Below are 24,649 nucleotides of genomic sequence, written 5' to 3' on the forward strand. Positions count from 1 at the left end.
AAACAGTTTAGATGGACACAAGTCAATTATTATGCTCCAATAATGAGCTAGTTAATTGACAATCTAGGGGACATCTGCATAATTACTATGGTAATTGATATTTTTCCTTTGTACTTTAAAGGTACATTTTAGGTTGAATGCAATACAGAAGCGGACTGATCCTAGACTAATGCTTACACCATTTTCAAAAGCTTTCCTTGCACAGTGACAATTTGACATTCAAGTGGACATTTTCCCAAGATATTGGTCAGCAGTTTTCATATTGGAATTTTATATGATGCTGTATGATGGAAACAGTAACAGCATTAAACAGTGGGCTTTATGAAACAGAACATAGAGAGTAAAGTTTTCATATATGATTTTACAGGCAAATTATTGTTGTAGGATGTACCACCAAAAAGTCTGACCAAACAAAAGTTAAATTGATAAAATGTAGTCAGTACATGCTTAACTTAACACATGCTATGACATCGATCAATGCATCATTTCATATTGCTTCCAGTTATTTTCTGTATAATTCAATCAATCAATCAATCATAAATATATATATATATATATATATATATATATATATATATATATATATATATATATATATATATATATATATAATATATATATATATATATATATATATATATATATATATAATTTTTTATGTATATATATATACTGGTAATAATATCTGTTACTTAAGTTTCATACACCATACATTCCTAAGCCAGACTAGCTTTTTTGTTTTCGCTTTTGCAAAATTTATATGGTTGAGACGAACCATTATACTACAGTCTTAGGTAGTTCTGAAGTACAACAAATAATATTTATTTCTGTTCTCACTTTGACTGCACAAATTTCATTATCATTTGTCAAACTTGGAAAGTCATCTCTAGTGACCTATTATAACAAATTTAACTACTGTCAGACTTGTGGCTTCCAAGAAGCTAATTTTAAATATTTTTCAAGGAAAATGAGGGAAAAAATTACTGTACTATTGCATATGAAAATTTAATTATTTAAACTTGAATGCGGCAATCTCAAGGGACATGAAAATAAAAACATTATTGTTAACTACAGACGATGAGTGACGCCAGAGAAGACAATTATTCAGTTTTCACATTAATTATTCTCATTTGCATAATTACAGCACTAATACCAAAAGTACATCTTCATAATATTAGTTCAAGGCACTGTAAAAATTAACTTTCACCAGGATTTAATTTCTCTTTTTGACGTTGGAACTGTCACTGGTGTTAAATTCAAGGATGTCAGTAAAAGAATGTATTTTCACTGCAATTTATTTTTGATTTCAGCAATAACAGCAAAATTAGGTCCCAGTAAATAATTAATGCTTTGTCACTAAAAGGTGGATCCAGTCAGTTTTCAAGAGACCTCCATGGACAGATATAGATGTATACAAGGCTACACACATATGTGAACTAATCCAGTCAGTTTTCAAGAGACTCCATGGACAGATATAGATGTATACAAGGCTACACACATATGTGAACTAATCCTAATACTTCCCCATTGCTATTGATATGGCAAATGGGAGCTAAAAATTAATGGTATTATGATTGCTTATCTTTGGTTTATTGTCAGATGTCACCATGGATATAAAGCATGGTGGGAAAAGGAGTGATAGTGGTCATACTAAGAGGTCATCGATCATTGATTGGTGTCAACCAACCTTAAACCAAAACTCCTTCATGCAAAACAGGTTTAAGGAAAACTGTCGATTTTTATGTATGGAGAATACCTACCTGTCTTTAATGCACACACTTTGCAAAATCTATGCATTAGATATAGATAAACTTTACGTTTACACTTTTTCAACTTTCAAAGCATCAGGGTAGTCTATATCCTTCTATAATAGTTCAAATTATGTTTTTTATCCAGGAGTAAAATAACTTCATGGTAGGCCAAAACACGTGCAAACCCTGGGAAGGTATTTCAGAGAGTGTTATTTTCCTGGTAAAAATTATTAAAAAGTTTCAAAAATGATGGATTTCATAATTCTGCAATAAACAGGTCATTCATCAAAGTCATGACTTGGAGCAATTTCGTGTGTTGCAATCGAAATATTGTATTTATTATGATTTCACATTCTGAGTATTTTTAAATTTTTTTGCTACAGCAGAATCCTTATTCCGATTTTGACGAATGTAAAATGGAATTTGGTGTTACTCCCTCCCCTAAACCTAACTTAATTTTCTAGTACATCAGCTTTCAAGACGCCCCCCCCCCACATTAAATTTAAGCTTTACATATATATATATATATATATATATATATATATATATATATATATATATATATATATATATATAATATATTAATAATTATTAAATTATATATATATATATATATATATATATATATATATATATATATATATATATATATATAAAATTATAATAATTATTAAAATATTATTTTTATATTTAAGATTTTTTGTAGAAAATGCTGGATATTTAACTGGTCATTCAACATTTGGACAACCTAAAGGCTGTGTCATCAATGCAGTTATTTGATTACACATTGAACTAGCTTCTTTGGAGCTCTTCAAATGTAAACACACAAAATGAAAGTTGACTTGCATATAATTAGCAAGTCAAAGTTGTTGTGCAGAAGTAACTTTATATTCAATTATACACCAGCCATAGATACATCAACTTATTTGGAAGTATCAAATTCTTGTTGAGACTTTAATAAAAATTAAAAAAAATTTATACCAACCAGTAGAAGAATTAATTTAAAAATAATTGACTGTTTTATACTAGCCAGTGCTTTGACTCTAATAGTTCAAATGGCATCTGGCAATCAAGAACATTCTAACTTCTAGCGAAAATTTGCATAGATTTTACAATAACAAATGGAGTACCACACTCCTAGGTTACAGTATTCCGGATCATATGCTTGTTGTAAAGATATCTTACTTCATGACTCTATCAGTCTATGAATTATCCACCCTTGTGTCAAGTTTGAAAGGAATAAGAGCCCGAGGCTCAAGCATTTCTGAGAAAATAGACGGGGATCAAACTATTAGAATCTGTCCTCCTTGCTGACTACACATTATAAGAACTCGATATATTAACATATATTTACTGTTGTCACAATCCGTTACCCTGGTTACCTGTATGTCTTTTCTTTCACGCCGGTCTTGAAAAACCCTGTGAAGAGCTAAAGATAGTCTCATTATTGTATTTTCCAGGGCATTGGAAAGTGCTATTATAGAATAGGTGAGTCCGTGGGAGTGAGTGAGCCAATTTTCAATGTTGAAATTACCTTAATTGTTTTCGGGTGAGCAGAATGAATAGAAAATTAAAAAATACTTTCCGTGATTTTGTTTTAATTTTTTTTCCATTGTTGAAGACTGTCACTGTTTTCATCGGCAGAATAATTTGAAAAACGCTGCATATGCATACTACGGCCATTTGTTTGGTGTATCGATCAAAGTGGAATGGTCTGATTTATAGTTGTTTGTTCGTCGGCACTTTACTCACACATCTCTAGCGGCTAGCGGGACAGTTGAATTGAGTGTTTTATCATCTGAAACAGCGCTTTGGTGACGGTCCTTAGGTGCCACCCCATCACTAGTACGCGCACCTCCACTATAGTAAAGATTGTTGACATGTTTACTGTAATGTTCATTTGAATCCAGGCAGTGATTGAGATTTCGCATCGGAGATGAGGAGATCCTATCCCGATCTGGTGAGCCCTCGATCTGTATCTTGACTTGAGTCGAACACATGACTTACTTGTTTATGTTTGTACACGCAATCACACTCACAGTGGAGGCAGCTACTTCGGTGGTTATATTCTTCACATGTGCTTGCAATATACCCTCGTGAAGTTCAGGCGAACAGAAACAAATCGAATATGAACAGGAAGTGACACTTCGTATTTTTAACTCGAAAGGTTCGGAGTGTTCAAAGTGGTATTATACGGGTCCTACTAAAAACTGCCCGGCAATGCCCGGCACTGCCCGGCGACACACAGGGCACTGCCCGGCACGAAATAAGCGCGTCAGTTATCACAAGAAGTCGATATCTACATACCACAGACCACTAACTCTTATTAAAAACCTAAAAAACGATAGTTCAAGCCCCCAAAACGTCGATTTACTGGTCTATAGTTACGGCGTTCGTAACCTAATTGCATGTACGCTGGACCGGCCCTCAGCCATCTTGTTTACAGGATCATACTATTTACTGAGACTAGAGAAGGGGTAGCAGCCTGTGGTGCCCAAGGCTCGGGCGGCAAAATTAGTTTGAGATCAGATCTTTTTACATGTTTTCCTCCCGTAATGTAATAAAGGGAAAGCGGCTCCACACATCGCGTATACTATTTTTTTGTTCTCTGTGTTTATGTTTGATTTTGTGTGTATGGCTATTGGTGCAGATAAGCCATGGCGAGACGTAGCGGTAATCTGGCTGTCGAATGACAGTGAACTAGTGTGCAGTGTGATCCTTTGACGCTACGTTTCGAAACCAGTGTGTGGTCTCTTCCTCAGACGTTTTGGGGGCTTGAACTATCGTTTTTTTTAGGTTTTTAATAAGAGTTAGTGGTCTGTGATATGTAGATATCGACTTCTTGTGATAACTGACGCGCTTATTTTGTGCCGGGCAGTGCCGGGCAGTGCCGGGCAGTTTTTAGTAGGACCGGTATAAAATACAGACTTTTTACGTTGCTGTGAACTACATTGATTGAATCCATAATTGTTTCTTGCTATAATGGAGGGACTGTGTGTAAACTGAACACCCTAAGCGCCTGTGGCTCGCAGTGCACCCTCTCCCCGTCCATTCCCGCGCATCAGTTCATGATGCATTATAAACCACAAAAATGTATATTTTCATCGTATATATACACTAATGTTGTACGTTTAATGAATACATTTGATTGGGTACTTTTTCGTCATCAGTGAATAAAACTCATCTTTTCTGTTTTCTACCTCCATGTTTGAACGAAAGTTTGAATGATTCCATCATTGTACTGTACTTCCTACTAAAGTGACCAACTTTTCCCCAAATTGTTTGCACTGTAGAGATACAAGTATGTGCGAGGTTTAATACGTCATGAACGTGATCAAAGAAGGCATCATTTTCTAAAGCAAGCAGCAGAATGGACATCTAAAGCAATAGTTTCCCTGTCATTGGCAGATGTGCCAATAAGATCAGTGAAACAGGCACAGAAACTTGAAGGAGTAAGTGTGGCATCTCCATGTTATTACATGTAATACTGTATTTCTGATCTTCTTTCTTGTTGAATATAAAGATTTCAAGAATAAAAGTCATTTAATAAGTGAATTGTGGGTGCAGTATAATTGACAGCAATGACTGAATTAGTTCAAGACAGCAATTCCTGGTTAGTGGGATCTCTTCCTTTTTAACATTATGTTAGTTCTATTGTCTGACTATGAGATGTTTTGCTGTTGCACCAAGCCAATCCTGCCTACACATTACTACCAAGCCAATCCACCAAGCCAATCCTGCATACACATTACCACCAAGCCAATCCTGCGTAACATTACCACCAAGCCAATCCTGCATACACATTACCACCAAGCCAATCCTGCATACACATTACCACCAAGCCAATCCACCAAGCCAATCCTGCATACACATTACCACCAAGCCAATCCTGCGTACACATTACCACCAAGCCAATCCTGCATACACATTACCACCAAGCCAATCCACCAAGCCAATCCTGCATACACATTACCACCAAGCCAATTCTGCATACACATTACCACCAAGCCAATTCTGCATACATATTGCTAGCTAAGGGAATCCTGCATACACATTACCACCAAGCCAATCCTGCATACACATTACCACCAAGCCAATTCTGCATACACATTGCTACCTAAGGGAATCCTGCATACACATTACCACCATTCAAGCTGTTAGAGATAACCGTTAGTGCACTGGTACTTGAGTACTTGAAGTGAATGACTGAACTCGGACATTGTTCAATATTTGTATCTAATTGTTTATTTTGATGGTAAATAACTGAATCATGGTACCTGATTTTTCCATAAATCTCTACATCCTGGGTGATTATTCAGAAAGGGGGAAAGTGTGGGGTCGATGTCCACCCAGGGCCTAAATTTAGCATAAAAACATTTCTCCTGTTCATTCCAGAACTCAACCTTCTATAATGAGTAAATCTAATACCTTGTCTATCTGTTGAGTTTCATGCTGGTTGAGCAAAAAAGGGACCAAAAACACCAGAAATGCATATTTATTGAAGTCACAGTCACACCTGCATGTCTTAATTCCTGCTCAATGGATCACAGTGTCATTGACTTTTTTCTTACATCAAAAGGTTGGAGGTGTGATATGTAGGAAGCTCAAGGAAATAGATGATAATGAATCAATAAGTGCGGATGCACCTCGTAATGGCAGATATATCAGTTCAGCTGCTGCCTTGATGGTTGCTATGTTAAATGCTTGTGAAGATCTTCAAAGACAAACGTAAGCTGCTATATTACCTCAAGTGCTTTTTTTTAACACCGCTTTGTAGAGATATATTTTGGTATCAGTCTGGGTGACTAGACTTGAGAATGTCGACTTTGATTTCTGCAAGAAAAGTCGCAGTGGCATCTTTCTACATTATAGGAGAAGCAGATGTATTATCATTATCTGTGCAATGATGTAATGCTTGCATTAATCTGTTGCAGGGGAAAAGAAAATGTGTTGGTTCCTGAGGATGTATTGAGAGAGTTTGCTGCACCAATTTGTGAAGAATATTTCATCAATAACAATAATAGGGATGAACCTGGTAAGAACATCTCTTACATCAAATATTGGAAAATTATAAGTCATGGATATGACTCCCATGGCATTGTAAATTAATAGTATGATTTGCATACATGTATGCAAGCTTTATTAGCTATTAGTGCAAGATGCGAGGTATAATGATATTCAAATATGCAGATTACATTAATGAGCATTGTTTCGGGTATCAAAATTCTATGCTAATGACCCTTAATCAATGTGGAATATTCATGTACCTCGGATCTTGCATTGTATATTTATTAGAGTGAAAAATTAATGTTCATTTCTTTTCAAAATTTACAACTGTAAATGCCATGATTATACAGAGTCTCTGTTGCAATCTCTTTGCCAGCTAGGAGTTAAAATGTTTACATAGTCATGAAAGATTTTCCATTACTTGTCTGATCAACAACTTTTACAAGAATCAAGAAGCTGAATTCTGTATAAAAACTGTCAAATTCATTGTTCAATAGAAAATTTGAAGAAAGCATGAAGAACCTGTTTATCAAGATAAAAATTGATGACAGTTTACTGCATTAACATATGGTACAATGAAGGTACAAAAGATCGTAAACAGTTCTACTCTATTGAAATTCTACATCACGAGCACAAAATTTTCTATTGCAGGGATAAATTTGCTATCTTTTCAAATTATTTTGGTTTGTTTCATGTGAGCATTCCACTATTCAGGTTGTTCTGCTCACTGAAACATGCTAAACTGTCAGTTGTCAGATCTTTACATGCTCCCTGCTTGTGATATAAATAAATGCTGTGATGATATAATTTGTGGTTTATATCAAAAATTGTGTCGTCAGAATATATACATGCTGTGTATATCTACAAGTGGTAGTATAGCTCTGATGATTGTTCATCCAACATGTTTCAGTAAGCAGAACAACAAATATTTTCTAATAACAAAAAAATTACCGAAATTATTTGAAAAGATGGCAATTTTGCCCCTTTACTATAAATTGTCAAAGTTTTCATGTGAACAGATACTCATTGTTTTGAAGTGACTTTTTGTACTTTGTATTTTACAAGCTACAGTGTGTTGTGTTCAGTCATTGTGAGCATATTCATGCATTGAGATGTTGATGTTTTATGTTTGTTTGTTTGTCAGTGTTTTGTATCGCCTGGTGGAGACTCACAGTCTTGATATCCAGAGGTTACATCAAGAAAAGATCTAAGAACAAGAAACCTGTCTATGAATTACTGGATGATGGATTTGAAGTGGCACATCAACTTAGAGGTAAAATTGAACAGAGTTCAGTGTACAAGCAGTGATGTTTATGGCCATGATACAGGTTTTGTGGACAAAGGTTGTATGGCGGAAGGGCCTGAATGTGTGTCGGCCCGTATGCCATACGACTGAGGTCTGCAAAGTCTGTATCAGGGTCATGAAGGTTTTATCATATTCCTTAAGGATGATAAATACCTTTTAGACACTTTCAGATTTTTATTTTTTTCTCAATTGAACATGTCCCAAACCCCAATAAAGTATACATTTTCTAAAAGCCCTGATATAGAGCTATCCGACCAAGCACAGTACACGGTCATTATTTGCATAAGAGTCACGTGACAAACGTTTTGCTGACCCTTCTAAAAACCGGTTTTCCCGGCCTTATGCGAACACGCTGCAAGATTTCCGGTTTGAATTTCTTCATTGACAAGCCTTGACAATATCCTTCAAAACCGTGTCTGCGATTTTTTCTCGAAGGCTCCATTCAAATTATATGGCGTGATAATTAAAATTCCTTGAAAAGCACCTTCGTCCAACACCTTTAAGAGCGCATTAAAAAATAACAAAGGCATATAAGGAAATCCCATACGGATTTTGAGTTCATTATGTTTCCAATGGACGGTGTGAATTTCAAGCAGCTAGTGTTTGTGAGCGCAAATTGACGAGGTGCCAAAGAAGGGTACTTCATTCACACATTGAATTCGAGAAAAACGCAAAAAACATGTTTTGATACTTCTACGCTACAGCATTTGATAATTAGACGTGCACGAGCCTCAACACGGGCATACTTTGTTACCAAGTGATGATGTCGGCCGGGAATGACAGTTGTTCAGAGAAAAAGTCCCAGGAAAATAAAATAAATCGCGGAAAACTACCAACTTTTGGAGCCTTGCGTGTCGACACATCGCCACAGCTAATGGCTTCAGTGGGAAAACAATGACGTCAGCAGTCATTACTGATAGCGGGCGTGTCCTAAATTCATATGCAGATAAGCTTGTTTGCGTTCCCCAGATCACACTCCCCTCACACGCTATATAGACATTGCAGAACCGTAGACTTGATAGCGTACTATCGCACTAATTGCAAAGTCAATTCTAGGACGCGCCATTGCGCAATAACATCTCGAATGGCCCTCATTTCTACATTTGACGCGCCACTAAGGGCGCAACATTATATGAATGGGTCAATCACGCAGAGTTCACGAAGTTCATACATTCGCGTAGCTCCTCGAAGGTCATTACCTCAGTCATAGTGTGACCCATCTCTAAATCTCTATGTACCACCATATATGCGAATGTATGAACTACGTGAACTCTGCGTGATCGACCCATTCATATAATGTTGCGCCCTTAGTGGCGCATCAAATGGTGAAATGAGGGCCATTTGAGATTTTATTGCGTTAATTGCGCAATGGCGCATCCTAGAATTATCTCTGTAAGTTGTTGGAATTTTCTGACCTGAGACATCAACATGCTGTAAAGTTCACTTGCAATAGTACATCACATACAAACCAAATCAAAGCAATGAATATGGAAAGACAAATCTTCCATGGAGAATAGGAAAAGTACTGCTCTCACTTTAATAACTGTGCATGCTTCGTTTTGGATATGATACTTTCATTTGTTTATTGCAAACACGGTCACTTGAAGACCAAAGCTGACACGTTCTTCTGCTTGTTGTAATTATGCTGCAATTATGGAAGACTGCCTACTCATAGCCAATGTTCAAAGCCATTGCAAATCCAATGTAGAGACAAAGTAAAATGTCTATTGATGGCTTAGTCTATTTACACTCTGTTCATAGGTTTTACTGCTGTAACTACAGTATTTTGGATGCAATTTGCAGAAATACACATTTCAGAGTGTTTGCAAAATATTTGATCAGGATGTTAAAAATTGAATCCAAGGCTATCCAAATTTCTTTTTATTTCAGATAAATATTCTGCCATGAACAGCCTGAATTTAGAAAACTTGTAGATTTTTTAAGCAAAGAGATCTTTTCAAAGTTTTAATGATCAAGTATTGTCATACTACACCAGTTTTGTGACTTCACAAACATGGATTTGTAAAATTCGAAATCCAGAAGTTGATGAAAATGACCTATTATTAAGTTTTACAGTACCAGAATGTCTTGTTTTATGTTTTGTCACACATGGTTCTGCACTTGTCTGAAAGTAATGACTGATGGCTGAGATGCACTGATTATCTAGAAATCAATTAGACAGCAGTAGTTGGTGTCAACGTATGTATTCTCTCAGGATAATTTTTCTAGGAAATGCAATCCACAACATTTCTAAAAAGTTTTTGATCCAAGTCACATACAACTTGGGAATGTACACATTGCTAAAAATCAAACAGTACTCACCCACTTCAAATCACTTTGCATTATATTGTCACAATGTGATTGTGTGCATTCTGTGTTGCTATGACGAGAGCTCTAGCTAATTAATCTCACATACACTGTAATCTCGTCCATACATGCCACTATTATCATGGGTTTGTCAAATAAATATCCACTGTATCCTTCAAAATGGCAGTGTTTGGTAGGTTTCTGTCAAAGTAGTCACATGCAGACCAAGCTACAAACTCATACTCCCAGTACCTACAAAAAGCTTGGACCTATGACCAAACTGGTTTTGTTTGCACTGAACTACAACACATATGCGATATCCAAAATGTCTAATTCTCACATGCTGTAAAGTCGAACATTTCACGTAAATGTGCATATTGAGTGTAATCTCAAAAGATAATTGTACATCAAGTGTAAATGAAAGGATGATCAGTTGAAACACATGGGTTTTTCTTTGCTGGCAAATTCATTATGTTTAATATTTTTATAATGTCCAACAAAATTCAAGAATGGCTTTTTATATGAGGAAGTCATGGGACATGAAGTATTGCACATTTTTCAAGAGATTGATGTAACATTAAATGTGTACTGACAGACAGAACAAAACCATTGCAATTTTATACTCATATTTCTTTTTACATTCACACACACTGGTAGATTGGCATGCAGCTTGTAATGTTGTTGATAAGACAAATACATGTAGGTATGCAAAATAAAACTAAACATGCTGGTAGATTTTTTAACTGTTTTAATTTTGTTTGTATTGCAACTGTTCATTTCCCAACCAACATTTCATTATTATTATACACCTACGTCTCTAACCTATGGAGTTTCGTCGTACAGTAAGTTTCGGTATCAGGGGATGCGGAGTCCAATAACTTTGACGCGGATTACAATAACTTTAGGTGTTATTGGACGCTGTTTGACCTTTGACCTCAAAACACCTTTACGTCAACACGAGGAAAAAGAAGAGAATATTTTACATTTTTTACAAAATTATATACTTCTTAACATTCAGTACTTCACAAGGTAAATCATAGTGAATTTGAGTGAAATTATGCTGCTGACGTAAAATTTCTACCACGTGCACTGTGCAGCGTGGGTTGAAATTTCGTTCTGTGTGCTTAGCGGATGCGCAAAATGCGTTTCCAGTCTTCACAAAATACCGGGATTCATACATCGTATGCTACGCTATTGTCCTCGACGTTACGTGTCTCTGACAATACCTCCGCTGCACGATGTACTCTGACATACATCCTGGTATTTTGTGAATAACCTTATACTATCAACTTTTCATGAGACTAAAAAAATGGTCAGATTAGCATATGACTTGCATAATAGTATGGTACATGTCTTTTAGAATTTGTTACACAACATATGAATCCTAAATAGCAGCAAAATTTTACCACTGATGCAGTGTGATTTGAGAAATGACAATATTAAGAATTATCAGTGATGTGTCTTGTCAAGAAAGCACCAATAAGTTTGAATTATCTTTGTGGTTCACAAAAAGACACTCTTCAACATAATGATAATAAAATCTCTGTGTTCATTCCAAGGCACAACTCCAGTATCAGACAAGGCACGACTTCCAGAACTCATAGACGATGTTGAAAGCAAGCCTGGAACATCACTGAATTCATCTTACAGTCAGTCTAGGTCTCCAAACCAAACAACAGCAGCAAAGCTGTCAAGTGATGCTTTGTATTCTAATGATGATGGTTCTGATGGTGTCTTACTTTTAATTGACATCCATGAACAGGGAGGTGATCGCTGCAAACTTGGAGAGGTAAATTCTATGTTAATGTTGCTCTTATATATGGAACACTCATATCAATAGACATCTTTTCAGTAGTTTCTGTACATGTTTATTTTATTACCATACATCATACATGACAAAACAATGACTGAATGTCTTCAGATATGCAGAACAACACATAGACTGATCATCTATCTATGTACAGAAACATTGTCTGTTGCTGTACAGACCAACACTTCGATGTCTATAGCTAAAACGATTCAAACTCTTGTGTTTTTGTAAAGCCCAACCCAACCATCTATTGTTTTGATGCATCATGTATTTGGCACTGTTTCTAGCTTAGTCAGTCATTGACTGAGATTGGTGTACGACACAAGACAAGACATCTTAGTTGTGGAGATTACTGTTGGATGTGGAGATGTCACGGAGAGGAAAGAATCCTGCCAGTATTGGTTGAAAGAAAGCGAGCTGATGATTTAGCATGGAGTCTTAAAGATGGTAGATACTTCAGACAAAAACAGCAGATGCTGGAATGGAAGTATGTTGATTATTCCTAAACTGATCTACACTGTTCACTTCTTGTCATACTTTGTTTATTGTTGTATCACATTGAAATCATTTCTAGAAACATGTCACAGTATTGTTCACATTGAGACAGCTATTTCATCATGCAGCCTTTGCAGTGTTGACTTCACATAAGAATATTGTACAGATCTTTTTATCTGTGTAGAAATACTGAATAGTTATTGCCACTTACTGATCAGACAAATGTTACACAGTCAGGGCTTTGATTGTACTTTTAAGGTTCACTTTTGAAGGAAGAAACAATCATGATTATTGCATTAACCCTTGAAGCGCCAAAGTCAAATTTTGTCGTCAATATCATATGTCCAACAGTCAACGTTTTCTTAATTTTTGCTAAAATTTTGATAAAAATCTGTAGCCCATAGAATGTGATGTTTATTTTGTCCAAAATTATGAAAATATGACATAAAAAATAATAAAATCAGTAAAATGTTAGACCAAAAATTTTGTCAGGAAAAATTACAGCACTCAAAAGGTTAACTCAATAATATTTGAGGATAACAGAAATAGTACCAAGGTTCTCAAACCATTTACATATCGTCCTAACCTCAGGAAAAACACTATCACTGTGATATGTAGGCTGCTTCAGTCTCATCTAAATATGCCTTAATTTGATTGCTCTTTGTTTCTTAATGTAATATTATGTGTAGATGAATTAACTATATCAATTCGGCAAGGACAGTACATTCAGTAGACACATACATACCAATTTAATTTATGATATGATCTACTTTCCAGATTGCTTATTATATTCCAGCTTTCTTTATATCTAAATTAATTAATTTGATATGCCATAGATGTCACATATACCACATGCTGCTTTCAATGAAAGTTGTTGCATGATACACCAGTGGTAATCTTTTCAAAAAATGTAATAATATTACAACATAATAACATTAACAAATTACCATCGATAATCCCATTGATTGTGATTGCATGTAGACAAGGTGTATTTGTATGGAGAACGTCTCAGCGACTCATATTTATTGTGCATTAGTTTGGTGCTGGTAGTTGAAGTTTGCTAATTTTCTAGCTTTTTATGAGAGGCGTTTGTATGTAAGATCCATATTGTTTTCATAAAAAAATCTACAAGAAGGATCTAATCTAGACAGTGATGATAACATTACCCTAACAATGATTTTTCTTGCTGTATATTTCATCCTAGGAATACTTATCCAAGTCAGGGAGTGTCAGTGACTCTGCAATACATCATAGAATCCAAGCCAGAGTCTTACAGAGTAAAATGTGGTGATGATTGTCAGGGCGTTGCTAAATGTGGTAATCCATCAGTTGATCAAGTTAATGTAAGTACAACACTTTCTGAAAAAACAGACAATCACTAACATGAGGCTCAAATGTGTCTGTGTTTCCATTAACATGGCTTCAGTAAATGATATCCTTTTGATTGCATTTGTAACTCAACACCATGATGAAAACCAAATAATTTGGATTTTGTTCGTGAACTCAAAAAAGTTTGCCCATAAGACAGAGTAAAGATTTGAGGTCAGAGAGTTTTGACTTGGATTTGTGAACACTGTCTTTTTCCTCTGCAAAAAGAGCCATAGGATCATCTCACAGACCCTCCAAAAAGGAGGGTCTATTGTAAGCTGTGATGTTTCATAAATTCTTGGTAATCAAGATAGCAAATATTTAATGATATTCTATTTCACTACCAAATAACACTATGCATGTTTACAATGCCATGCAATGCATTATTTACCAATGCACACAGTGTTACTTGATTTCATTTGAAATTACAGAATGTGATCTCAGAACTTGAAAGCAGTGCCGACTTTGACGTAATACGAACACCTAACATAGAGGGCACAATTGATTTCTTGACTTCAGTCACATTAGAATTAAAACAGAGGTGGGTATACCAACTAAGTGCTTGATTTATACATGTTCAATATTTACATTATGCACATTTGGAATTATCACTGTTGTAGACCGCTTTGACCTATACCGGTACATCATATTCTGAAGAGTAGAAAGAATGAGATGGAAATTGTCCTCAGTGCATGTCTCTATCAAGGTAAAACGCGCCTCGGGGACAGATATTCGGACTCTTAAACTTTTAAAATTCTTTTCTGATCTACCACTTGTTGGGGCTCATTGTAAAGCTCTCAGTGTAAGAAAACTTTTCACTGGCTTAGTTTTTCGAAATTCGAAAATTTTATTTTCTCCACAGAGTTAACACAGGGATGGCGGCCATTTTGAATTTTAAATATCTGTAAATCCTGGGTTATTTGTTTCTGTTGTTGCAAAATTTGCAGAGTGACCCCTGATTTGTATTCTTTACTTTGAAAGAGGATGGTTGAAAGATTCGTTATAAGGAAAGTTTGAGCAAAAGTTTAAGTCTTTCACTTTCAAGGCGCATACTACCTTAAGTGGAGATATTTACACAAATATTTCAAATCATTTATTTGTGGTCAATATTACATACTTGACATTTCCCTTTTCCATTCTCTATATTGCATGGCCTTTGGTCAGTATTACATGACACCTTCCTTTTTCATGCTCTACTGGTATATATTACATAGTCACACTCACTAATGTGCGGTGTACACAGTGTATGCTGCTGTTTTGTGTGCATTCCATTAAGGTTTGGATTTTCCTTTGAAATTAACATGCTGATTTCTTGTAACAGGGATGTTTCACATTGGTAGTTCTTCATTGCTGCTTCTATCAGAAATTATAGCAATCCAAATTTTTTTGCAAATGAAATTTCTCTTTGAATTAACTAACTAAACTTGTTGTTTTTCTTTAGGTTGGATGCGGGTGATTTTGATTCACTGGCATTATCTGATCAAGTTCCAACATCCACTGAATTCTGTCAGCAAGCACCGGTAGCTTCATGTCAAATATGTTGCTCCAAGAAATCAAAACACAGAAAAAATGAATTTGCAGAGAACAACAGTAAAAAGCAAAGGAAGACATCAACAAAACAAGCTGGAAAGCAGGATTTCAGCATTGATGACATCGCTGAGATGGTTGGTAAAGATACCCCTGGTGACTTTGTTGCTGTTGGTATTCCAAAATGCAAAGTCAGAAAAATGGAGGAAAGTCTGTCAGGAAAGAGCAGCAACAACAGAAAGATACAAGTACAACTCTTCTGAAAGGCAAAGGGGAAGAATAGTTGCCATTGGTGGAAACACAGTATCTGATCACAATGCTGATATGCAGTCTTCTCACATTCATGGTTATAAGAAGCCATCAGAGACTGTGAGATCAGGTTGGCATCATCATGATCAGAACAAAGGAAGAGAATCTAAATATGGGCAAATATCCACCATTGGAGGGAGTTTCGGTCCCGATATCAACAGAAATGCAGCTACTGTGAAAGACAGATACCACAATGCAGGCTTAGCCGCAACTACTTCAAATTCCATGCAGTCCAATCTAAGAGACATACAGATTCTGTCATCAGATCATGCTAGCAGTGATGAAGAGTTACAGACAGCCACTGCTAAATCATCAAGACCATCATTATCAAGTATTGGTGGTGTCTTTGGATCAGATATCGGCAAAGTGTCCAAAGAAACACCTAAATTGTCAGAAATTGGTAATGCATTCAAGTCAGAGAACACTGACATAGTCATACTAGGGCAAGACAAGGATGACAGATATGCAGTGAGAAGTGTTGGATGTAGTCCAACACTGTCAAGAACATGGCAGAGACAAACACCTACAGGAAACTTGAAAGTCAACTCAGCCAGCAATGACATTATTCACAAAGACAAACTGTACAGCAGAGAGTCTAAGATGAGCTGTTCTGCAGATGCCAGACCTGGAACTTCCACCGCTGTATCCAGAGACAAATGGAAGACTACAAATGACAGAGCAGAGTGGGATGGAAGAGAACTGACAGACAAAAGGCAACACAGACAAAAGACAACACAGACAAAAGGTTCCAGGAGTATTGGTGGATCTTCAGGTCAAAAGAACACAAATATTGGCAGGAGACGCCATACCTACACACCTTTACCATCTTTTGATAGTGATTCTGATGAAACAGATACTTCATGCTACACATATCTGTCATCTGCTAGATGTGCCAAAAATAATGATACTGCAAAAACAATAAAAACATCTACAGCAGTGGCATCATGTTCAAGTAGTAAAAATGAAAGAAATCCAAGATCATCAAATACTCAGTCTGGGTTTGGATTGGATTTTTATGAAAGTGACATGTCATCTGAGGAGGAACTTGTTGATCCATTTGCATCAACACTACAGAGTGATATCAAATACCCTAGCAGTACCAGGATGTCAGGCAACACTGAAAGAAAACAACACTTTTCAAGTAACCTTAGAGCAACCAAAGCTAGAAACAGTGTTGATGATGACGATGATATCAAGAATGAAATAGAGACTGTACTCAGCATACTGCCACATATCAGTCATTATAAAGCTAAACAAGCATTAGAAATGTCCAATGGAAGTGTAGAGGTCGCCATTGATACACTACTCAATGACACATCAAATTCCATCCCAGCTAACCTCAGTGCCAATCAACACCATGGAAGAAACAATGAACTGATTGAAACAGCTGACTTGGATGGTATCATTGATTTAACAGACTCTCAGTGAATGTTCACTATGTGTAGATCTCATGCACTTGTCATTTAAAACTCAACACATAATTATCACTTTAAGATTGTAATTTTTTTTAACTTTATCAACCAAATCTATGATCTAAATTGAAGCTTTATAACTGCCAGGAATAGATGGGAAAAAAGAAGATATGTGTTTGTTGTCATATTTACTATATATTATTGTTTTCAAAGTGATAAATGATTCAAATATATAATCATGACAACCAGACTACACATATACAAATAGATTTGTTAACGATACCTTTGATCAACTCCTTGATGAAACATGTTGTAACTGAGTTGCAATTTACATACTGTCCATTCTTTCACTCCAGAGGTTTATTTCTGCTTCACAGTGCTTTGCAAAAATAACCCAAATCTATTGCTGCAATGAGGCCTGTGTTTTACAATAATTATATTGCCCTCTTAGTTGTATAGTTGAATTAAAACATGAAAATATAACACTTAAGGACTTTAAAGTGCATGTCACTTAACATTTTGTCTGGTTCTACATTGTCAAGGTGTAAGGGCTAGTTCATTAATCTTTCATCAATTCACACACATACATACACACACAAACCACTTTAAAGGCATGTGTTGGCACCAGATTGTCTCATCAGAAAATTTACCCACAAGCTTACAATTTCAATGGAAAACAAAAGGCTATCACACCTCCGTAATCCTCTTACAGACTAGAACAAAGGCGACTCAAGGGATTGTGAACAGTGCCTTTAAGTTCTGAGTCCCTCAGTATGCAGAAATGTATCAAGCATTATACATCGCCTGAATTAACGACAAACATGTTTATATATACATATTCAAAAACATTTCTTACAGTTGATAAGAATTATTTACATTTTCTAATGTAGCTTTAGCACGTATTGTGACAGTTGTGTTTTATATATCACAATTCATTATTTTGATAGCTTTATAGTATACTCCATGTCCACAATTTTTTACCAAAGTGTCAGTATTTTTACACTCTGCAATAGCATCTGCATGCATACAAAATATTTAATAAAAGCTGATTTTATTTCTGATGAGTTTGTTATTAATGCTTGTCTTTGGTGTGAAAGGATTGGTCCTCATACGTTGTAAGTGTATATATTGGACTGGTATTAGGAGCAATAAGCTGATAAGTAAACGATACTGTATTTCTAAATTCAATTGTCAAATTCGTGAGTTCATCCTCAAAGCAAGTTTGCTGTATTGTGTAGAAGAGGTACATGTAGATATCAGATAATCTGTATTGAATATTCCCTGACAACAACGGAATATTAATTCCTTTTAGGGTGCCAAAAGTTACTATCAAAACTTGCCACTTAAAAGCAGCCTCACACAGCACAAGCATGGAAAACAAGCAATATTGACTATAGAAATAAAGGGCGACGCCCAGACCATTAACATTTATTTATGGACTAGGGTGAGAGAAAAGCTAAAATTTACGGTCAAAGCTTGCTGAGCCCATTTGGCTTGCTTGTGCCCATAAATAAACGTTAATGGTCAGGGCGGAATCTGTTATTTCCATCATATTATCAACGAACCCAGGAAAACCGTCAAAATTTATGAAAATTTCCCACATGAAGGACAATGGAGCCCTAGAACTTGTATTACATAAGTGTTGTTTGAAATTAGTACAGGACTGTCAAGGGTGCTGTAAAAATTTTGCAAATCCAGAGTTTTTTGGAAAAAAGTGTCTAAACTGGCCCACAAATGCTCCATTTTATTTTGTGATTGATTATGATCTTTGTATAAATCACAATTTACGTTTTAGCTGTAAAGTTACTATGTTTACGATACTGTAGGTTGTCAGTATTATTATTCATATGGGCATGTAAACAAACCATTACTGTGTATTTGTAGTCAGTCACATGGTTCGGTTCGACCAATTAAAATGCGACGGACAGGGCACAGTAATATAATGAGAAATGCATGTATGCATGGAGGTTCTGGAAAGAAGGGACTTGACTGCACTGTAGCAGCATGGAGCTACCACAGGTGCAAATCTTGCCAGTGGCAATGATGTCTGTCCCACTGTGGGCAAAATGGCCTCTATATTGTTCACACTCAAAGTGTGACAATTTTTTGCCGCACATACGCTGAATGAGCGTAAAGAGAGCCAAATCAAGCTTCCGCGTAATGTTGAAAACTTCGCCGAATTTCCTAGCCGCACAGCTAAATATTCAGGAAAGAGATTCAGATTCCATTTCCTCATATGTTCCTCTGTCCATTATGATATTTCGGCAATAATTTCATGAAGTAATTCTTAAATACCGAAGCGAAAATACTCTATGCAAAAATAGGCGAAAACACGGCCAACAGCACAAACGATCGTAAACTCGTCATTTCATAAAAATAAGAGGGAAATTTAAAAACTAAAACCATAGAGTTTAGTTAACCTTCATGAGTGCTTAATCTCAAATATTGTGAGAAATAACAGCGAAATGAAAATTTAAACCGGCGGGTTTTTTCAGATGTATTTTTCATTTTACGATGTGCCGAATAATCTCGATTCCCATAGAAAACAATGGCGTTTATGCGCGTCCGATCGACCGAACACATTGCAAACTTCTCGCCGGTTCAAATTTTTCAATTCTGAACCAATGATAATGAAAATTGGCACGGTGATCCTTTGACTAATAAGCAAAAATCGTATCGTTTTAGATTTTTGAATTTCTTCGTAAAATTTGTTTTATTGCCATTCTATTTATTCTGATCACTGAAATATACTGTTGCCGTCAACAATATGGCGATCTGACGGCGTTTACATGTGCAGAACAAGGGTCTGAAATTGACGCAAATTAATCAGCAAGTGTCTCCTAAATTGTACAGATCAAATACCTGTCAGGTTGTTGTCTTTTATACAAAATTTGGTGAATATGAACCATGAACATCGCAGTAAATTGGTAAAAATAACACAAACGGAAGCGAACTGGTGTAGAGTCTCCCACTGTGAACGTGTAGTGAACGTTATCGATCGATATTCTTTTCTTGCGAATTGATACAATGTCGTGTTGCATACCCGCGGATCGCATGGCGCCAAACTTGTCCAAAGAGCGCCAAAATATGCTGAGACATAAAAGTATCACCAAAACTAAACAAATTGTCTTCGATTCAATTTGACTGGAAGAAAACCGATACGTTGATTTTATGGTACATAAGTCAATATATACGGGCTGTCATGGAAAAATTCATGGCGTAACCTGAAAATACGAGCGACAGGCGAGCAGATTTCGATCGATATTTTATTGAAATGAAATTGATACAATGTTCGCTGTCGTCACTAGTAACCAGCCCAAAGCGTTGTCCGGCGGGGGCGCTGTACCCCGCTGTACTGAACAATTTAGGGCCCTTTTTGCCCATAGTGGTCCTACAACACAGTTTACACCGTGGCAATGATGTCTGTCCTACAACACAGTTTACACCAACTGTCCTGTTTAGAAATTTTCACAAAGGCAGTTTGTATTGAATCATAGCTTTATCAGCCCATGCCCTGCCACCAGCTTAAGATGCCAGTGCACTTTACCAGCATTTTAAAGGTAAACAGTCACCTGTTCCAATTTTGCCACAGTTACCATGGAAAGAGAAAATCTAACCAATCACAGATTTTAAGCGGGTGACCGCTTTTTAAAAACAGCACCCTCACATGGGCATTTTGAATACCAAGGAACCATAATATATGGGCATATTTAGATTACAGGTGACTGTATACCTTTAATTGTGAATTGTTGGTTTAGATTACCACTGCAAACTAAAGCAATTTTACCATTCCCAGCCTTTCACATTTAATATAGACAATATAGGGACATCATGTACCAATTCCATTAGTGAATTATCACAAGCACTTCACCGTATTTTGCATTGTTTGACAAACCACATTGTCAAACGCCCTGGCAAAACTTCATCTTCCAAGGAATTTTGAATGTTCTATTGCAAGTGTACCACATTCACAAAGTGGCATAACTGTGGTTGGATCAAAAAAGAAAATGTTTTATTTCTCACCCTCTCACACAAATCTAGGCAAGCCAATTATGCTTTTTTTATGTTCACTCAAAAGAAATGACAATGTGTTGGGTAAATTGGGTTATATCTGTAGGATCAAGTACAGACACTTGACAGTTCAGAACAGTGAAGTTACCATCTTGCTGCATGTCAGAATGCAACTACGTCAACTAATCTAATCTTTGTGATTGGTTGAACCTGGATACAACTATGTGTATTCCTGTGTGCAGGTGTATCCAAGCGTTTCTTGTATACTTCCACATGTGTTTTCCAAAGAACACTGCCGTAGTTAGTGTGGTATTTTATTGCAGAGTAGGCTCATTTTCATGTCAGTTGTTGGATTGGGAGAGTTCAAAAGCAGGAGAAAATAAAAGAATGCATGGCCATATCTTTTTTGTGAGACCTGCACTGAGAAACAAATCTGTGATTTTATGGCCTCATTGCATATTCTTATCAGGCCAGGACTAATGAATGGACAATAAAAATGAGATCTGTTCACTTATATCAGATCATATTCAGAATTTTGGCACATAAAAACAGCTGACTTTAATTGACTTGGTAGGGAAAAGTTACCTTTAATCGGACGGCACTATGGTGAAATGACCGCTGTGCTTGTATCACTTTTTGCCACACCTGGACTGACCAATTGTCAACAGGAGGTAAAGTCCTGGCTCAAATCACAAATTTGACAGTAAAAATATAATGTACTGAGCACAGAAGTCAAAATCTGATTTGCCTTCTGGCATAGTGATTATATCATGGAGACAGGGAACAAGACATACACTACGTTGTAAATCTGTGGGACAAACCCAAACACAAGCTGGGATTATGTTTAGCAAATACCATTTTATTTCATACTCTGGGATGATCAAGTAAATTGATAAGGTGTTTGCATTTGATTTGTTAAAATGATCTCACACTACAGGTATAGTAATGTACATTAAAATCAAAACATCTAAAATATCTGATTTCCATTGGACAGATTTTCCATATTGTTTTATACTTTATGCTGGCATATGTACCATTTAGTCACTCCAGGTAAAGACTGGCTTATATTTACAGCTATAAAATTTGGCAGACTGAATCAGTATTTTTTTGACCCGTGGCAGTTATATACAAAATGTTTCTGAAACTTAAAAGGAGTACAAAGGGACAAAAATGATGTTTTACAATGTGTATGTTGCTGGACAAAGTAATGACAAGTTCATAATGTCATCTAAGCCCAGTAAGTCAAGCAAAATTTGCCAATTTCAAAACAAAGTCCAAATTGTAAGTGTTGAAATCTAGACCACCAAAGTTGCTGGTATTGTGTGTGGATCTAAGGGTGCAATAAGCCAACATGGATCACTTCTGATCTGTGATGACTAATTCTTTTTCATGGAACTGAAGTTTACTATGATATATATCTTAGTACGAAGATGATGATACAACTGATGATTAACTCTTACATCTTTCTCAGGCAGTATCTTTTCTTCCATCAACAAAGTTTGTAAAAAGTAGTATTAAGCCAAAACTATATTTTCAACAAGTTGATGTTTAGCCAATTTAGTCAATAAAAATCATGTTTATAGTATTGTTTTCAGGGTCAGGTGCCTTCAAATCTTTATTCAAATGCAATGTATGGACTTGATTCAAAGATTGACCTAAGTAATAACAACTTACGAACTTGGCAGGATAATGGTTAATAGTTTTACCACTGGGAAAGAAATGAGCATTGCTATCCAAAACAGGAACTGATCAATGACCATCCACAGAATGCTTCATGATTCAATATTTCTGGCAGTGCACCACTGTCCCATTACATCTTTCAAGGTACAAAGTCAATGATACCCCTACAACATAAATAGTAATTGGAATTGCTAAGAGGACAAATGGACAAGGGAATAGGTAAGAGCACCATAAAGTATCATGGGTATACTGGTGTTCAAGAGGATAGAATAAAGGCATATTGACCAAACATCTGCGATCACTACAATTGACACTACGTGAATCACAATTCCTTTAAAATAAAAAAATATGAAATAGGTCTTCAAACATGATTATAAATGTATACTCTGCTAGTACCACTACAATCTTGTCAGTCTGAACAATCAATTGAAATTACAGCTGATGTTAGCAACCATCATTGCAATTCAACCAGGCTAGTATCAAGTCTCATATGCTACACTATCTATTCCTATTATTTATTCACAGTCTACTATCACTCTGCAGTGTGTATCTTCACCAATGTAGCTGAATAGCAGTTTACTGTTTGTTGTTCTTGGATGTAACAGGTTTGTTTCTTCTTGTCACTCTAAAAAATAACAAAATGAAAAGAAAATAATGAGTAATAGTCTACTAAAACATATCTTTTTATGTGAACCCTATCACCCTGACATAGATGCACTAAAAGAAATGGTTTAGGAAATGTAGAGCTTAACAAATAGAGGTCAGATGTCCTGTTGATTGGACAACTGCAGTTTGGCTGTGCAATTGAAATCGTTGTGTGCTTGACTGATAGAGTATGCACAGTTACAAATGGATGATTTGTTGTAAACATAAACAATGGGATCCTTTGTAGTCTTTGTATATATCATAGCCAAATCATGTTACACCAATCACACTACAATATGTATGTGACTTCTTTGGAAAGCAAGTAGCACCTGCTCAGCCAATAATGATGCAGCTGATAACTGATAAGTAGATTTTGATACAACTAACAGTTACTCAAGATAAACCTCACAATGGAATCTCTCAATACAACCAACACTGTCAACAGCCTCAAACATGAATTAAACAACTGATTACATGAACAAGTACACCTAGACTGCAATGACACGACCGAAGAAGCCATCAAGGAGCCAGGTTATACAGTGAAACATGTACTGCTAGTTTTATCAACAATGTGACAACCACAGTGGATATGACAGAGACTTTGCAATGCATTGTTAAAAGGCAGTTTCTTCACCAACTGTGGTTAAAAATCAATGCCTGAATTCATCATTCCATATCCTGGCTCCATATTTTCTCAACTACTCCTATATCTCCAAATCAATCTATGAAGTTCTTCCTCACCATACCTAGGATACATGTACCTCCTTGTTCATTTCCATTTTATTCACCTCTTCATTGTGCTTAAATTGCAGTTAATCAACGGTATGATGGCATCAAAGACACAGCAGACAACATCATTAACATGAAAATTATCTGGCTTGTCAAAAATCTTACCATCTGATCCAAACTTACACAAATGCTGATATCATAAGCTACGCTTGAATTGCTAAATACATCACATATTCCAGAAAAAACCATAATGTATTCCTAACCTTCAGATACCCAAATTTTGAGAAAGTTT

The 24,649-nt window shown here is 36.0% G+C and overlaps 2 protein-coding genes across 3 annotated transcripts in view; one reads left to right on the top strand and one right to left on the bottom strand.

The window, feature by feature from the left end:
• The first annotated feature begins 3,492 nt into the window (after positions 1-3,492).
• On the top strand, positions 3,493-18,353 carry LOC139120815 (uncharacterized). Of its 2 annotated transcripts, XM_070685383.1 has the most exons (10): positions 3,493-3,711; positions 5,045-5,203; positions 6,331-6,479; positions 6,686-6,786; positions 7,903-8,031; positions 11,931-12,160; positions 12,469-12,668; positions 13,881-14,019; positions 14,476-14,585; positions 15,486-18,353. In XM_070685383.1, the coding sequence occupies exons 1-10, from the start codon at positions 3,688-3,690 to the stop codon at positions 15,832-15,834; spliced, it is 1,590 nt and encodes a 529-aa protein (XP_070541484.1). In that variant the 5' UTR covers positions 3,493-3,687; the 3' UTR covers positions 15,835-18,353. The 2 variants fall into 2 exon arrangements, with proteins under 2 accessions (XP_070541484.1, XP_070541485.1); XM_070685384.1 differs by lacking the exon at positions 14,476-14,585 and having other exon boundaries at positions 3,528-3,711; positions 15,486-15,637.
• A 3,788-nt stretch (positions 18,354-22,141) lies between these two features.
• Positions 22,142-24,649, bottom strand: part of LOC139120817 (condensin complex subunit 3-like) — a 35,711-nt gene continuing 33,203 nt past the window's right edge. The window contains exon 20 of the mRNA XM_070685387.1: positions 22,142-23,608. Coding sequence (XP_070541488.1) covers positions 23,560-23,608 — 49 coding nt within the window. The 3' untranslated portion in view covers positions 22,142-23,559. The remainder of the gene's footprint in view (positions 23,609-24,649) is intronic.

This window comes from Ptychodera flava, chromosome 20, assembly GCF_041260155.1.
Source record: "Ptychodera flava strain L36383 chromosome 20, AS_Pfla_20210202, whole genome shotgun sequence".
NCBI lineage: Eukaryota > Metazoa > Hemichordata > Enteropneusta > Ptychoderidae > Ptychodera > Ptychodera flava.